Source organism: Protobothrops mucrosquamatus, unplaced genomic scaffold (assembly GCF_001527695.2).
Source record: "Protobothrops mucrosquamatus isolate PMUCROS unplaced genomic scaffold, P.Mucros_1.0 scaffold63, whole genome shotgun sequence".
NCBI classification, from domain to species: domain Eukaryota; kingdom Metazoa; phylum Chordata; class Lepidosauria; order Squamata; family Viperidae; genus Protobothrops; species Protobothrops mucrosquamatus.
Genome location: NW_015386442.1, coordinates 123734 through 141934, shown reverse-complemented (window position 1 = coordinate 141934; position 18201 = coordinate 123734). Strand labels below are relative to the sequence as shown.

The window sequence follows — 18201 nt, the reverse complement described above, 5'->3', positions numbered from 1 at the left end:
TCTGATCAAAATGTTAGAATAAATTGAATTGAATTCTAATATGAGCAAGAGACAATTAACTAGCAGCAAATTATTCCTGGAGTAGGTCTTAAGTACAAAATCCATAGTATTCGGACACCCAAACTTCTTGTGTGTCAGACATTTTTGGGGGGCAGCAGAATATATTTGGGAGCTAAAATTAAGAGAAAAATTATGGGGTGTTATTTCTATTCACCAACTTGGTTGATTTTATAAAGTAGAAAGCTATTTTAAATGTTTCAAAATAAGCAAATGGTATGAAACTTCTGTGTGCGTCTCATGAATTTATGAAGATATAGGATGGACAAAGCATTTGGATATGTTTGCCACTTGAAGTATTTGTAAAAATAATAAAGGTGAAATATACATAAAGAAATAATAAAGGCTACTAATAGAAATTATTGTCCATGGACATAAAAGCACAGGGACAATGGAGCAGCCTCAGATACAAATACAGCCTCAGATTATAAAACTAATATAACAACAACGACGACGACGACGACGACAACAACAACAACAACAACAACAACAATAATAATAATAAAAATGACAAATACAGTCTGGCTGACTCTGCAATGAACCATAACAACAATAACAAGAATCTGCCATACAACACCCCAAACGTAGCAATTATTGATAAGACAAAAAATCTGAATAGTGGACATTGCAATACTGTGAGACAGCAGAAGAGAAGAGAAAGAATTGGAGAAAATCCCAAAATGTAAAAACCTGCAAATAGAAATAGAATGACTGGCAAAAAAAGCAAAGATATCAACAGTAATAAGCACCTTGGATGCAATTCCAAAACATCTGGAGCACCACTGGAACACCATTGGCATTGACAAACTAGCCATCAGTCAATTGCAAAAAGCAGCTTTACTTGGAATAGTTTACATGCTACGACAACAATTTTAACATCATCAAACAACAATATCTGCCTTGGGAGGGACTTGATAGGTAGATAAAACTGCCAAATCCAATATACTGTAAATATCTGGTTGACTGTGCGGCAAACCATAACAACTGTAATTTAGGAGCATAGGAAGGTGAAAATTCAATCAGAAAAAAAAACCCTGAACAAGATTTTTAAAAAAGAACCCATTTCCTATCTTTAAGATTTTTATTTAACCTGACCAGTCTTTCCTTGTTCCCTTTCATTTAGAATAGTGTAGTGTAGTGTAGTGTAGTGTAGTGTAGTGTAGTGTAGTGTAGTGTAGTATAGAGTAGAGTAGAATAATTGGAAGGGACCTTGGAGGTCTTCTAGTCCAACCCCCTGTTCAGGCAGGAAACCCTATACCAGTGGTGGTGAACCTATGGCACGTGTGCCACAGGTGGCACGCAGAGCCCTCTCTGTGGGCACGCATGCCATTGCCCCAGTTCTCGGCCTTCAGCTTGGGTTTTATAAAACCTTTTCACTTTAGGCCTGCTGTTACCACCACAGCCATGCCCACCCAAAGGGTCACACCCACTGAATTGGCCACACCCACCCAATGGGCCACGCCCACCCAGCACCCGATGATACATAAGTGGGTTCTGGGTTGCAGTTTGGGCACTCGGTCTCTAAAAGGTTCGCCATCACTGCCCTATACCATTTCAGACAAATGGCTGTCCAATCTCTTCTTTAAAATTTCCTGTGTTGGAACATTCACAACTTCTGGAGACAGGTTGTTCCACTGTCTAACTGTCAGGAAATTTCTTCTTAGTTCTAGGTTGCTTCTCTCCTTGATTAGTTTCCATCCATTGCTTCCTGTCCTTCCCTCAGGTGCTTTGGAGAATAGCTTGACTCCCTCTTCTTTGTGGCAACCCCTGAGATATTGGAACACTGCTATCATGTCACCCCTAGTCCTTCTTTTCATTAAACTAGACATACCCAATTCCAGCAACTGTTCCTTATATGTTTTAGCCTCCAGTCCCCAAATCATCTTTGTTGCTCTTTTCTGCACTCTTTCTAGCATCTCAACATCTTTTTTACATCGTGGTGACCAAAACTGGATGCAGTATTCCAAGTGTGGCCTTACCAAGGCATTATAAAGTGGTATTAACACTTCATGTGATCTTGATTCTATCACTCTGTTAATACAGCCTAGCACTGTGTTGGCTTTTTTGGCAGCTGCAACACACTGCTGGCTCATATTTGTGCAAGGAATCCACTAGGACTCAAAGATCCCTCTCACAGTTACTACTATTGAGTGAGGTACCTCCTAAACTATTGAGTGAGGTACCTCCTAACCTATACCTGTGCATTTGGTTTTTCTTGCCTAAATTCACCATTGAATTTCATTTTGTTAGATAGCGCCCAATGTTCAAGTCTGTCAAGATCCTTCTGCATCTTAAGCCTATTTAGTCATGATTATTCTGCCTAGGAATGAGCAGTATGCAGAGCTTTCTTGGAACCTTCTAATACACTCATATGGTAATTACCAGTTTTTTTCTTTCAGAACTAATGAAACAATGCAATTAGCAGCAAAGAACACAGAAATATTTTCTAATATTTTATCATAATAAATATATTTTGCAAATCATGTAATTTCACTACAGGGAAGTCAACTTTGTCTTCAGAATTACATCTGAGATGGTAAACTGTAATATGGATGCCTTTGGATTTGTTTTGTTAATAAACATGAAACTTTCATTCCTTTTGCCTCTGCAAATCTGTTAAACCTGGGAGGTTTTTAATTTAGGTAGATAATTAGAAGGAGTCATGGAAAACAACTTACATACTGAAATACAACATTATAATTTTAAGCAACTTAAGATGGGATTTCTCTAATATACATATTTTGAATGTAAACATGTTTATGAAAACTGTTCTGCATTTTTGTGCTGTTAGTACCAACAAAGCTGGGCTTATTTAATGAAAAAAATACAGTAAATCACCTGGATTAAACTTTGATGCCATGGCCAATGTAAATAGCTTTATCCTCCCCCCCCCAACATAACTTGTTCATTCATAACCCAGATTTAGCTCAGAGTAATTTACATAAAGTTCCAAATAGGTTGAAGTCATTATATGCTTGAAGGGTGCCAATAAAATTTAGAGATTTCAAGCATCTTTTTCACAAAGATCTCTTGTCAGAGCTAAGACTATAACTGATCATAATCTCATTTACATGCCTTTTCCCCATGGAATTATCTGGTGAAAACTGATAACAGAAAAAGTAATTAGAAAGTGGATAATGAAATAAAACTTCTTCTAGACTATTAAGGAAAATATGTCAACAACTGCTATCATATTTGAAGAAAAAATTAAATGCTCATTATTGTATCTAAAATGTGTTTCTGCCAGCAGAAAATAAATGAAAACTATTAGGCAGAGATGAAAATGAAGTACAGAAAGCAAAACCAAAATCTTTGGAAAAATATTATTTAAATCATCACAACATTATTATTAACAAATATCAAAATGTATCTAACTACTTAATACATAAGTTGTATAAAAATATTTAGTGATGTTATTTTTTTGGGACTGCCGGTAGAAACAAAAAAGACCTTACAAGATTTATACCTTCTAACCTTATAAAGAAACAACAGCAGCAAAAAAAAAAAGAAAGAAAGAAAAGAAAAGAAAATTCAGAAGTTACATTTATAATCCACAGAAAGAATCTTATATATTATTTTAGAAGAAAATGTTTCTGATTGAAATATATTTATTAAGTATATTGTTAATTATGTCTTGTGGAAATAAATATAACTAAGCAAAAAATGCATCTCTTCTCCTTTTAGAGTGCGAATTTTAGTGGTTTTTCAGACAGCATGAAATAATCTTGTTTGGTATCACCAATGTTTTCTATATAGTCACAAATCTATTATGCATTCTGATAATCAAAGTAATCTTCTACCTACATAATTTTGACAGGTAAAATGCTCAAGCTAAACAATGAACAGCCTATCACCAAAATATGTTTTCCCACACAAGATACAAATAAACATTGCCAAATGCTGGAAAGATTTCAGGTAAAACAAGCATCAAATATTCAAAAAGATAAGCAGAAATTAAGTTCTGAAGGTAAGTATTTTCACAGTTTTTCTCCAAAGCTATCCTTTGTGATTTTGTAAAAGATTTATTTTCTTTAGGGAAATATGCGAGGTCTCAAAAAATAATAGCACTTTATCATAACCTTTGTACACAATGAATGAATTAGGATTTCAAGGAAATGTAATGAGAGACAGCATATCATTGTTCAGTAACTCACTGATCACGTTGCCATATAAGAGTGGCAGATTAAATCAAAATAATTACTACTCTCAGTGGAAAATATCTGCATTTTAAAATAGGCTACCAATAGGCATATCCAAAGAATCTTCCTGCTATGTTTCTTTAATGTAATCCATATAGAAAAGTAGAAATTACCTTTCATTATGTTTGGCTTTTTAAAAATGCAATTAGAATAAGTACTAACAAATTGATTTTTCTTCAACAAGCAAATATACTTGGTATTTTATTCAAAGTTCATGCCAACCTACTTTTTCTTTAGTCTTCGGTCTTTTTCTGCCTGGGTTCCAAGTTTGCTTAATCCCAGAGATTCCTGTACTGCAGCTTCCGTTTCCATATAGCCTCCTGTGTTTAAAAGAGCAAAGAGATTTTCTCTTTTTATTTTTTAATATGTTTGATTAGCTTACCAGAAATGATTTAATTTGTTTTCTGAGATACACATATACAGATAAAAATGGTGTAATAACCTGAAATCTATGGGAAATAAAACTAAAGAATGTAGATTCAACTAATAACTTTTTAAAGTACCCAACTAAAAGTTATCCCCCCCCTCCTGTTTTCCTGTAAGGAGCAAAGGCCAAACATTGTTTCCTTGATCAGGCTTTCTCATCTCCTAATTTCTGAAAAGACAAGCTTCCCTTTCAAGCCAAAATGGCTGTTCTTGGCAGAAGGAATATTAAAATAGCGTTATTTATACCCAGTTTAACCTAAATTTGCCCCTATTTAAGGGATTCCTCTGTATGACATCCTAGATATTTAATTGTGTTGAGATTTGTTCTGATTCATTTTGGAATAAGGCACTAAAGGCTGCACTGGATAAGAGAGAGGAAAATTTGATTGTATCTTTTACATTTGCTCATTCATATTTTGCAAATAAAACATACAAAATCAGCTTCCAAGAAGCAGGAATGCAAAGGTGATTCATGTTGTAAATAGTAATTTTAGAAGCTACCCAGGTAGATGTATCATATAAATAGACAAGAATATAAAAACATTACATGAACATTACTTACAGATATTACAAAATAAACCATAATTTTGCATCACTCCATGCAGATATTGTTAAATTATGAATACATTCATCTCTGCTCTCAATGTTTATTTAATGGGAGTGTGGAACATTCTATTTTATTATTTTAAAAATGAGAATGCATTTCAACTAATTTATTCTTATATTTTCCTATGTAACTGTTTAAAGATCTTTCCTTAGGTTCTGAGTAAATAATCGATACTGGAGACATTAAATTGTACTATACTGCACTATACTGTACTATAACTAATAAAACCATATATCCATGTGATATGGACAGTTATACAAATATGATAAATAAAGCTTTATGCTAGGATTATGCAAATTCTTCAAGAAAGATATAAAGTAGCCAATTCTTTTTTCAAGTTAGCGTTATTGCTTCAGAAATTGTTTTTAATCTAAGAAGGATGAAAAAATTGACAAAGGAAAAGTCTTGCCAAATAAGTCATGGGTGAAATCTATTTTCTATCAGAATTCTCTATAAATTAGAATCATAGAATGATAGCTACAATATTTATTTATTTATTTATTTATTAAAATTTATATCCCGCCCTTCTCCTTACGGACTCAGGGCGGCTAACAACTGGATAAAAATACAAAAATAACACACTACAAATTTAAAAATTAATTAAAAGGGAAATATTAGTAATTTGGTCGAATTAAAATTATAATTAAAACCCCCTCTAAAAGTTTCCCCTAGGCCAGTCCCGCAAGCTGGAATAACCATGTCTTAAGGGCGCGGCGGAAGGAAGGGAGATCAGGGATCACCCTGATCTCTGGGGGCAGTTCATTCCAGAGGGTGGGAGCTCCCACAGAGAAGGCCCTCCCCCTTGGGGTCGCCAGCCGGCATTGTCTGGCTGACGGCACCCTGAGGAGACCCACTCTGTGGGAGCGTACAGGTCGATGGGGGGTAATCTGCGGCAGGAGGCGGTCTCGAAGATATCCGGGTCCGATGCCATGGAGCGCTTTAAAGATGATAGCCAGCACCTTGAAGCGCACCCGGAAGGCCACCGGCAGCCAATGCAGCTCGCGCAGCAGCGGTGTTACATGGGAGCGACGAGTCCCTCCCAACACCGCCCGCGCGGCCGCATTTTGGACTAGCTGGAGCCTCCGGGTGCTCCTCAAGGGGAGCCCCATGTAGAGAGATACGGTTATGTTCAGTTGGTCGTCCTGTCTCATGTCACATGTAGAGAGATACGGTTATGTTCAGTTGGTCGTCCTGTCTCATGTCACATTTGTGACATATTTTTTTCTGACAGTTATCCAAGTTTTACTCTGTATGATTTTTAAAGTTCAGCAGATCTATCTGTGAATAGAATTTTTTCGCAAAAAGTGGCAAACACTAGCAAAGGAAGCTTAGTCCTCGACTTTCAACAGTTCATTTTGTGACTGTTCAAATTATGATGGCACTGAAAAAAGTGACTCATGACCATTTTTCACACTTATGACCATTGCAGCATTACTATGGTCATGTGATCAAAAATTCAGACTTTTGTCAATTGATTCATATTTATGACAGTTGCAATGTCCCGGGATCATGTGATCGCCTTTTGCAACCTTCTGAGAAGCAAAGTCAATGGGGAAGTCAGATTTACTTAACAACCGTGTCGCTAACTTAACAACTGAAATGATTCACTTAACAACTGTGACAAGAAAGGATGTAAAATGTGGCAAAATTCACTTAACGAATGATTCACTTGGCAGCAGAAATTTTCAATTGTGGTCATAAGTTGAGGACTATCTGTACATTGCACCAAGGACTCAACAGCTCAACCCTAAACTACATATATTCTCTTCTATTGCAAGCTTAATCTATGTCCTTTAATCACTTAAGAAAATATAATTCTATGATAATAAATATGATTGATGATAGCGGAATGACATGGAAAAAAAATAATCATTTTAAAAGGCAGAAAAGCAAAATGAAACTGAAAAATGACTGGAAAACCATGATCTGAACCTGGAGATGTATGTCTTACTTAGCTGTCCAAGTCGTGCCTTCTCTTTTTTACCAAACAAGCGCCCAATTGAAGACTTTATTCCTTTCTTCTTGGGAGCTTTGTGCAAGGAATCCTGGCTGCTATTGACACTGCCAAAGCCAATACTTTCTGGTTCCAAGGATGCAGTCAAACTACTAAAAGAGACACACAAAAGATAGAGAAGCTATTATTGTCCTGATGAAGTCCCATCATGAAGTCCACAACTTGTCTGCTGAGGAAACAAGTTTTATGAAATCTAATGAGAGTATCTTAGTAATTGGAAATAATAATCAAATTAATTTCTTGTATGTATTGTGATGATACCAGAATCTTTCTGGTATTATCACAATATTTAGAACTGCACATTTTTTCATGTTTTAATCTTGATTGAAGTAAATTAATGAAAAGACAGCAGATATAATTTATCAAAACTCTGTTAACATAACTATGGTTAGAAACATTTTAGAATGCTTTTTATAAGAACCAAATGTTTGATTAAATGGTATCAAAGCTATGACTACCACTATTACTACTTTTGATCTTATCTATCCTAAATAGGTGAAATAACTCTAAAACATTTCCTCCAGTAGGTTTGATGTAAAATAAGTTTCTGATGTAATTTTATTACTCTCCAAAAATAAATTGATGTTCTTCAATGGCCATGATGCTTCCTAAGAGTAGCAATATCACTTTTTGAGAGAGTCCTATTTAAGAACTGTACTTATTGCTAACAGTAGATATTGTAAGCCAAAGCCTGACTTCTGCTTTAATTCTTTATTAATTAGGCAGAAATGTCAGTAGAATATTCAGCAGTATTATTTTGTTTATTTACTCATCCTGATTATTGTCATCTATTCATTTTTTACTTGGGAGCAATACTATGATTCTTACCAGAGCAATTTTTTCTTTCAATAAAGTATGGAAATAAAAATATTTATATGTCTGTCTGTCTGTCTGTCTGTCTGTCTGTCCGTCCGTCCATCTGTCCGTCCATCCATCCATCCATCCATCCATCCATCCATCCATCCATCCATCTACCCATCCATCCATCCATCCATCCATCTACATGGAAGGTATTTCTATGTATAGGTATGATATCAGATTCTTAACTCAAAACACAAATCATATGTATACTATTTCCCATTTATGATAAGTTCAGAGATATGTCAATTATAATTCACATGATTGACTCACAAATTACTCTTATTGAATATGAAGAATTATGAATCTCTAATAAATATATACTAGAATAGGTTTTCCCTTCCAGTTGTCCTCCATATAAATTGGGACTGGTGGTGCAGTGGTTAGAATGTAGTATTGCAGGCTAACTTTGTCCACTGCCAGGAATTTGATCCCAACCAGCTCAAGGTTGACTCAGCCTTCCATCCTTCCAAGGTTGATAAAAAGAGAACCCAGATTGTTCGGAACAATATGTTGACATTTGTAAAATGCTCAGAGAGTGCTGTAAAGCACTATCGAGTGGAATATAAGTCTACGTGGTATTGCTATCTACTAAGATCAACTAAAATTTTGGGTTTTTGTTTTATTGATTGAAACTGATAAGTGTAACTGTTTGTAACACATCCTTAAAGGTGTCAATTCTCAGATGCTCAACTTCCCCTTTTCCTGTTACTGCTTATAAAACCCTTCTTCCTTAGCCATCCTTTAATTTATCTTTCTTAGTGGCAAGGATATACAGATACATGTGCACTACACAGCAAAATCTCCAAACTTGGCCTTGCCAACATGCAATATTTAATTCTTCAATTAGGGTGAAAGTGAAAATAATTATAGTACTTTTTTTTTACAGTCAAACATAAGTTCTTATACAAACAAACCCTCCTATCGTGGATTTTTGTTATGTTATAAAAAAGCAAAAAAGTTTAAATCATTTTTATTATTTTTTTTCAAGTGCTATTTTTTTTAGAAATTCCTTCTACTTTCTGAATTCATTAGGCATCTCTCCACTTCCTCCAGGCCTTTTTTCCCCCACTAGGGCTGAATTACTGTTTTTCCCTTGAGGTATGAAACTTCTTTCTCTGACTACTTCAGAAATATTTTCCTTCCACTGCTAATTCCCCATCACCAAACATCTATGTGTAAAACACTGGCTGTACTAGCTATATTAACTCTCTTCATAACAAGTGACATGGCAAGCTAGCACAATGTATTTTAATTACACTCTGATTTGTTTACTTATAATCCATAAAAAGAAAATATCAGAAAATGATCATTATCCAAAAAGAGTGTAAAATTAAAGACCAGTTATTCAAATGGAAATGAAAAACATATCTGAAAAACTGATCTAAATAAATTTCAGGACAACTGAGTTTAACTGGCATGTAGCAAAAGTCATGTGAAACTCAACTTGAAACTCAAGTGGATGAATGCTCTTAAAAGATACACAACATATGGCTATGCCAAACAAACCAATTCCTACCTTCTGGCATCATTGTGGTATGAAGAAGGTAGAGTGTGAGTCATTCTAATGGCTCTAGGGGTTGGTGGAGGAGAGGTTTCACATTTTATTGTGGCCTTGTCTTCATGTCCATCTTCTTCAACTATTGCAATCTACAAGTAAACAGTTTTGTAAAATGCAGGTGAAAACCCTTTTAAGGTGTTGGGAGTAAAAAAAAACAAAAACTACCGGAAAGCCAACTCCTTTCCAAGTAAGGAAATCAATCAACCAAATACACAAATAGCATTCCATTCCTACAACAAGATATAGAATAAAAGTGCTAACCACAAGTTATACAATGATAGCAATATAGTTTCAGTTTCCAGGACTGAATATGGCATTAGGTACACATTTAGCTCTTGTTATTGTTGTTGCTATTGTTGCTGTTATATTATTATTATTATTATTATTATTATTATTATTATTATTATTATTATTATTATTATTATTATTATTTTCAGAAAATTATAGACAGGTTTCCTGAGCTGGGGAGGATATGCAAAGTAGGATATGAGTGGAAATAAAGTTTATTTAACTTTTTCTCATCATTAAATCCTAATAAAGGACCACAGAACAAGATTCATTGCCCTTTGCCATTCAAATAAATAATGTTTGAAGTACAATGGACACGTTGGTAGATAAAATTGGCTCCTCGTATACCTGGACTTTTCTATTTTCTGTGAATCCAATATAGGTTATCCTTGAGTTACAACTGTAATGGAACCTGCCTATTATGGTTGGAAATACTGATGGCCATTAAGTGAGGTGACCTCACTTAACAACCTCACCCCCTGCTCTCCCTGATGCAGCTGTTAAATGAACACACAGGTCATTAAGCACAGCACAAGGTGTGTCAGGACTGTGAGAGACCCTGGGAGGCCTATGCAGGTTCTGACTCACCTGCCTCAGGCTTCCCAAAGCTACCCTTCCCCCTGACACCCTATACTCTACTTCTCACCCCCAAGGTCCCTGCAGTCCATCAGTTTCCTTGCTACCCAGAGACGTAGGAGAGGCAAGGAGAGAACAGGCCATCTGCAGATTGCAAGCGTTCAGCTGTCTTCCCACACAGGGACTTGCAGGATTCAGCTTGCTCCGGGGCCCAGCAACATCCAACTTCATTTTTTGCAGGTTCTAAGAGGCATCCAGCCTAATACAAGATCAGCTTTGTTACTTCTTTCTTTGCTTTGTAACAAACACAATGCTATTCTGCAAAAGGTACTATTATTTTTTTTTATACACATTTTATTGGTTTTTTTAATTTTAACATCAAAGTGCTCAGGAAAACACCGTGGTGAAAGGGTAATCAATCATAGCAAAACAAGTCATATATATATAACTAAAATTAATACCTTAAAAATTCCCCCCTCCATTTTCCTCACATGATATAACAAATTTAGTTTAATCTATTTCTTCTTAAAATTCAATCAATCCACAGAATCATCCCTACTATTACATCTACATAAATCACTCCTGCTTTTAAGCTCCACTAATTTCAATTAAGATATTCCAATTAATCTTAAACAAACATATTAATAAAACTTAGGGTATCCCTTCTACAACACACATAATATTCCAAGAATAACATTCTAATATTTTCACATATATTCCATCTCTTAATTTAATACATCATTAATTAATACCCGTTCTTCTCTTATCATAGATCTAATTCTTCTGCTATTACAAAATAGTTTTCTATATAAACAGAATTAAAAAAAAGAATCGACCTGTTAAGTAAAATTTAACTCTCAACCAAATTAACTATTGTATCTAAGACAAACATATTATTACACCAATTATCTTACTACTTTCATTTACTCAATTAGATTGTCAAATCAGTCCAAATCTCTAAAGCCTTTTTGACCCAATAATTAAGATTTTAAATCACATTTTTAAATCTAACTCTGGCTTTTTTTCTATACCAAGCTGGTTTCCGTAATGTCACATCTATATCATCAAATCTCAGTATTTGAGTACTAATGTTTATCAACAAATCGACTGATCAAAATTCTCTTCCCCTTCTTCCAGTATCATGTAAACAATATAGTCCATTTTATTCCATATTATAATTTCAGCTTGATTATCCAGGTTGTCACAACTTTCAATCGATCGCGTCTGGCTGTCAATTCCTGTTAATTTTAGCAATGGGAGTATTTCACTTATAGTCATTTTTTGATCTTCAAAGTTCTCCACCGTTTGTATACAGACTTGTGAAATATCCTCCTCTGTAGTAGTTAGTTGATTTATAGAGTAGTCATTTAAAGTCTCAATCTGGGATTTTGGGTTGAGAATTTTTCTAAAGTTCAATTGATCAGTGAGTTCTTCCATCTCAAATTGTATACACTGTTGCCTATAAGCTTCTTCTTGACCTGTAAATTGGTCTTTTAAAATTTGGGGTTCAGCTTGTGATTCTAGAAGATGGTCTTTAGTTTTTCTCCATGACTTCATCTCCTCTGTCATTTCCAATATTTTTCCCAATATCAGCTCATAATCCAGTCCAGAATTCAATTGATCAGTAAATTCTTCTTCCATCTCAGATTGTGTATACTGTTGCATATAGGCTTCTTCTTGGCCCATAGGTTGATCTTTTAAAGTTTGAGGCTCAGCTTGTGGTTCTGCAAAATAATGTTTAGTTTTTCTCCATAACTTCATCTCCTCTGTCATTTCCAATAGTTTTTCCAATATCAGCTCATAGTCAAGCTGTGGGTAAAAGTCTTCTATTTCCATAGTAAAAGAGTCTTTTAATCTTTTTGTGGAAACTATATTTATTAAGAGTCCATATACATCCGCCTCCACAATTTTTAAATCACAAACACAACCCACAGCTGTTTCCAAGCCTTTATCTTTTCTTCTTGTTAATTCCTGAAGGTCAAAGCCATCTTCAAACACCAAAGCAAAGACATTAGAATTGCAGTAAATATTTTCACCACAAGATGTCCTCAGTAGGCTATAGAAAGTTTTTTCTTTGCACGTTAAAAGCCTTTATCTCGTTAAGAATGACAAAGAAAGAGACAGAAAAAAGCAAATATCTTCCGTATAGTAAGTAAAATAGTGCTTTATATTACAAATCTTTCCAGGGATGCCCAATATCCAAAAGGTTCAAAATATAATAAGTGCTATTCTGTAGTTTTGTTTAAAGTATTTTTTCCCCCCAGACAAACAGATGCTGCTTTCTTAGAACAGGGAAGTCATCCAAAAAGCAAGCTCTTTGCAGGAAAAATCGTTCAAGCAAATAGTCAAGATGGAGAGAGGGAGGAAAGGTCTCACCTGGATTCACCAGGGTGGTTCTTTATGCTTAGATGACTTTCTGACTTCAGCTGGCACAGCGAAGTGATCGGCCATTTTACTGGCTGATCTTCTTCTCCGTCGGCCCCACAGAGTTAGCTCGGACTGTAGAGGGAGCCGCTGCTCCACCACAGCCGAGCAAAAGCCTCCTCAACGGTGGTCGCCCCTCCAGGGCGATTTAAGACCCGCATAAGGGTCTACCGGTGGAGAGAAAACAGCCAACGAAGAGCGACAGCTCTTTGTGTGTCTGAGCCTGCTGCGATCCGGAAGCGGAAGTCCAAAAGGTACTATTCTTGTGATACTGTAGAGGGCTCCATTTTCTAAGGAGTCTCTATTTGTTTGGTACAGGTTCACAAGAATAACACCTGCTTTGCCATAAGACTTTAGAAGAATGCTGAGTGTTGCTAGGGCCTGGAACAGTTGAGTTCTCCAATTCCCTGGATGGGAAGACAGCGGGAGGCTAATAAGCTGCAGACGACCTGATCTTTCCTTGCTCACTGAAGGATTGCAAACTCTGGCCACCATGATTTCCCCTTCCTCACTGGATGGGAAGGAAGCTGGAGGATTGCAAGTTCTAGCTGATTTGCGTGGGCTATAGCTGGCCCGATCTCCTTTGGGTGGATGAGTGGCTGCAAAGACTTAGTGTGGCAGGATGGATGGGTTGGTGAGGGCTGCTGTATCCCTGTAGTTTGCTGTAATGACTGCAGGAGTGCTGTAGTGGCTGTATCTTTGCAACTGGGTCATAAGTAGCTTTTGGGAGGGTCTGTTGTACTTTTGAATGGTTCAAGTATAACACCAGATCGAAGGCTGTTCTGACTGCCCACTTCCCTTTCTCCTCAGCTTTGATATACATATTTATTTCTATAAGAATAGTATAAGGTTCTACACTAAAAATGTAGGCTGTTTTATAAAAATGGTTCATAATGAACTAATGTAGTTTTATATGTACAACATATATATTAAAAAGAATTATTGTAAATAAAATTACTAGAAAATGAATCTCAGTGATGGCACAAATCTAATTTATTTTGGTTGGATTTTGGTAATGGAAATTCTTGAACTTGTTAGCTTTTAGCTACCATTGTTTTTTTTATCAACAAAGGAGAATATTTGTAGCTCAGGGTTGAAATGAGAGGTACTTGGTGCTGAGCTTGCTTGCTTTCTTGCAGACATTTCATTACCCCTAACTAGGTAACATCATCAGTGCTAGTAAGGAGTGCTGTTTGCTGTCAGTTTATATTCTGGTGTCTTGCCTGTCTGGTTGGGTGGGGGCGGTCTTAGGGATCTATCGTGTGCTTTTAATCACTAAAAATAATTTCAGAACAAAGTTAGGGCATAATAAAAGTAATAAACCACAAACATTTCCAGCATGTTAAACCATTTTACTGCTAGAACAGAAGAGGCTAAAGCAAGGAAGCTCTCAATCATTAATTAGCATGTACAAAAGTCCATCACCATAGAGAGGCTGAGGAAGCCCACAAAAGAGACTTGATCTGATCCCTACTATGTCTCCAAGCAACATACCTCACAAAGTATAAATTGGAAAAAGACACTTCCAGGGGAAAAGGTGATATATGTGATAAATACAAACAATATGTGTGTAATAATATCAAAAATATGTTCTTTTTATGCTGTCATGTAATTAATTCCTAACAGACGTGACATAGAGTCTAAGACTCTTAAACACTCAGATAGGGCTCCATTTTGTTATAAACCTTCAGTCCAATGTGGGTTGTCTGAGAAGGTGCTGTCTGCCTCACCATAATGATCTCTTCTTGTATCATCCAGATTATCTGCTTCAACTAGGATGAAGGTATAAAAGGTTGAGATTTGAAGGGATTTCCACATCCTCAGAAAACTGTATCTTGTGGAAATATTTGTAAAGGTCTGAATTTGAAAGTTCTAGAAATAATTAACTCTTGTCGGAGAAAAAATAGAAACATATTTTTTAAAAATATACCTTTCTTCGATGTTTCCTGAGATCACTTGGCTAGAGTTGATAATGAAGAAAAGAAAAACAGAGTATTATCAGACATATTATAGATTTTTATAAATCTTGTGTTTCTTTTCATTAAGATTCATTTTGAATTTCTTTAACTTCTTATTGGCCCTTATGATGAAATTTCCTTCCATCACACCAGCCCAACTGCCATTGAATCCAAAACAAAACTTGGCTGGAACCCAAGAAGGTAGAGTGGACTAAGTGTTCACTTATATGTATAGTTTTAAGAAATATCATTAACATTATAAAAATTGGGTATTTTGTTAGAAATACACAAATTATAGCTTGAGTCTTTATGTCAACAATTTATTAACACATTACGTTTTTAGAATTTTACTTTATCTTGTATTAACAGTAGGAATTGTTCCAAATCAAAGATTTATAATGATTTATATTAATAGTTAATAAGATATTATCACATGTGCTTGCAAGCACACGCACACACCCATGCCCACACACCAAAAGATGAATGGTAAACAAAAAGGAAATAAACAAGAAATGAAAAATAACCCTATGTAGAGGATTCCTCAGATATTAAATAAATGTAGTGACCAAGAGAAAGTTATACTTCTTACCAGTGTCATGATCCCCATCCGATCCATCTCCCTAGCTGGGCTGCGTGGAGTGAGTTTAGGAGTTGAGTGGCCACTGGGAGGAGAGGAGCTTGCTAATGAAGATGCAGTTATTGAGCCAGTAATAGATGTTCCAGGATGAACCCTGGCCAGATTTAAGCCTTCTAGACTCACACTAGCAACTCTGTTTTCTATTTCTTCAGCACGCAGTTCTGTGGATTCTTTTTCTTCCTGGATTAACCTGTAATAGTTAACCAAGACAAAGGTAAGTCATTTTCATGAGAATATTGCTTTAATATGAGTGTTAATAGGAGTTGGGATAGTTCTCCCTGACCACTACTTACTATTAACCACTAAATTTCCCATGTTTTAACATTTTTTAAAAAAGATAGCCATGATGAGTACAAATTACATTAGGAGTTGTTTTTGCTGCTGGAATGATAGTTTAATTTTTATTAGGGTTTTGTAACTACGTAGCAAAGAATAATTTGGCATATTTATCTTTCATCAATGGGAATCTCTTTTTCAATTTATTAAATATAATGTTCATCCAGAGCAAACAAAATATTACCACTGCTCTAACCTGCATCCCTGATTTCTGCTTGTTTAAAATTTTCTAAGAACATTCAGAGACTAAGAAAGACTTAGAAACTGAACAAAGAATTCAGCAAGTTTTCTGAGGTCATATTCTGTGTGCTTACAATGTTTAGGTTTCCTCATCATTTTAATGTCAGCCTCTCCCAGATATTTAGCTTTGAGAAACACTGATTATAATCTGGTCTACAGAAAACTAATGCCTTTTAATTTGGGGAGTTTGCATATTAATATTTTTTAAAAAAAATCCAAAAGAAGGCAATGGCAAGCCACTTTTATATTGTTTCAAAGAAAATCAGATGTCAATGAAGAAAATCAGAAATCATATCAACATGTTTTACCCTATTGGGGGACAAAATATTGGATTGTTCTAAGGTTTTCTTCAGGAGTGTGTGTGAAGTAAGCATACCTGATTTCTTTATTGATTGCATCTAGTTGTTCCTGAAGCATCATAGCAAGGGTCTGAGCATCTGAATGTCCACTTGGTGACAAAAGATCCATTGAACTGAAAATTGTATCTCTATCATCATCATCTATATCAGACATTTCAGTGTCACTCTCAAAATGATGGCTGCTTAGAACTCCAACTGGCTGGTTTCTATTCCACTCGTGATCTCCAAGGGATTTTACCTAATTACAAATTGTAGAATGCATATAGATCAGACTTATGGTAAATGTTAATTTTCACATAGAGCTTATATTTTAAAACACCATTGCAGTTATTAACACCTTTCAATTTTCTCAGCCATTTGTGCACTTAAACCATTCTTATTAATTTCTAACAGCTGCATTGTGATATCACACGGATCTTAATTTCAGTCTGTTATAAAAATACCAAGATTTATCTTACAAGAGGCCCGAAATAGTTTAAGGCAAGATGTGGGAAGTTTCTTTCTGTATTGATCACGTAAGTCAATTTAGATTCATACTACAATATAATGGATATCCCTGGATGATTTAAAATTAAAGGCAGCATTTCTAAACTCTATACTTTCATTTTTTTAGAAAAAAAGTGCATCAATAAAATGAAACTGTTAAGTCCGGAGAATAATGGCGCTTGAGACGATGCATTACTAACAAGTCTTTATTCTCTGCTTCCAATCTACGAACAACCCGAGCAGAGGCATGCAGGCCTCTATTTATACCTTCTGATCCCCGGGCAATTCCAACCAATCACAAGGCAGTCTTTTCCCGCCTTGCGCATGCGCACAAGGCCGGCGCCACTCAGTCTGGTCCCGGGCAGCTTTTGCAAATGCCCGGGACTCTTGCAACGTCCCGAGCCTGCCTCTTGCAGGCTCAGGACACAACACCCCTCCCCCCTAGATGAAATAATACTGCGCCCAACATGGACGCCATCATAATAATGATTTGTATACATACTGTTGTATTAATACACATTGTGTGTATAAGGTGTGGGGCTGTTCCGTCGTACAGAGACCCGATGGCCCCAACATCATTTCCATAGAGTCAACCAACCTGGACCTCAAATTCAAGTGATTAATATATACATGCTCACCTTACGTAATCTGCAAGGTATTTCGGAGGGCCTTTGACCCTTAGCGACCTTCTCGGACCTGGGGAGCTTGTAGTGTTTTCCCCGTTGCTTCCCACACTAGGTGAATTACTCTGTGGTTGTCTCGTGACTTCTGTTTGACTATCCTGCCCGTCTCCTAGGCTCGAGAAGTCAGGACTCTGTCGATCGCTATACCTGGTTGACCTACCACCTATGGAGTTTTCCAACCCCTCTGAACTCATCTCCACGTTTCCTGATGGAGTGTGGTTTTCCTGGCTCCTTTCTGTAGTGATAGGGTCTAGGGATACCTCCCTGTTAGCCCTAAAGCGTGGGGACATCCGTCTATGAGCCCTTTCTGTGAAGGACGTGTTACCCCTTTGTTTTGCCTGCTCTCTTGTATGTTGTGAGTTGTGAGTATGCTCCCAGTCATTCTCCGTGTCTGGAGTATTGTTTGTGAGGTGTGGATAATTAGTATACCTCCGGTGGGACTCCCAGGCTGGAGTGCGTGTGGGGGTGTCTGTGTGCCCCCTTTCCCATGAA

General features: G+C 36.3%; 1 protein-coding gene across 1 annotated transcript in view; it reads right to left on the bottom strand.

The window, feature by feature from the left end:
* The window catches only part of PPFIA2 (PTPRF interacting protein alpha 2), a 157088-nt gene that overhangs the window by 25036 nt on the left and 113851 nt on the right, over positions 1-18201 (bottom strand). The window contains exons 14-19 of the mRNA XM_029283365.1: positions 16558-16778; positions 15558-15795; positions 14941-14970; positions 9681-9811; positions 7241-7395; positions 4483-4576 (exon numbers count right to left, since the gene is read on the bottom strand). Of these exons, the coding sequence (XP_029139198.1) occupies positions 4483-4576; positions 7241-7395; positions 9681-9811; positions 14941-14970; positions 15558-15795; positions 16558-16778 (869 nt within the window). The remainder of the gene's footprint in view (positions 1-4482; positions 4577-7240; positions 7396-9680; positions 9812-14940; positions 14971-15557; positions 15796-16557; positions 16779-18201) is intronic.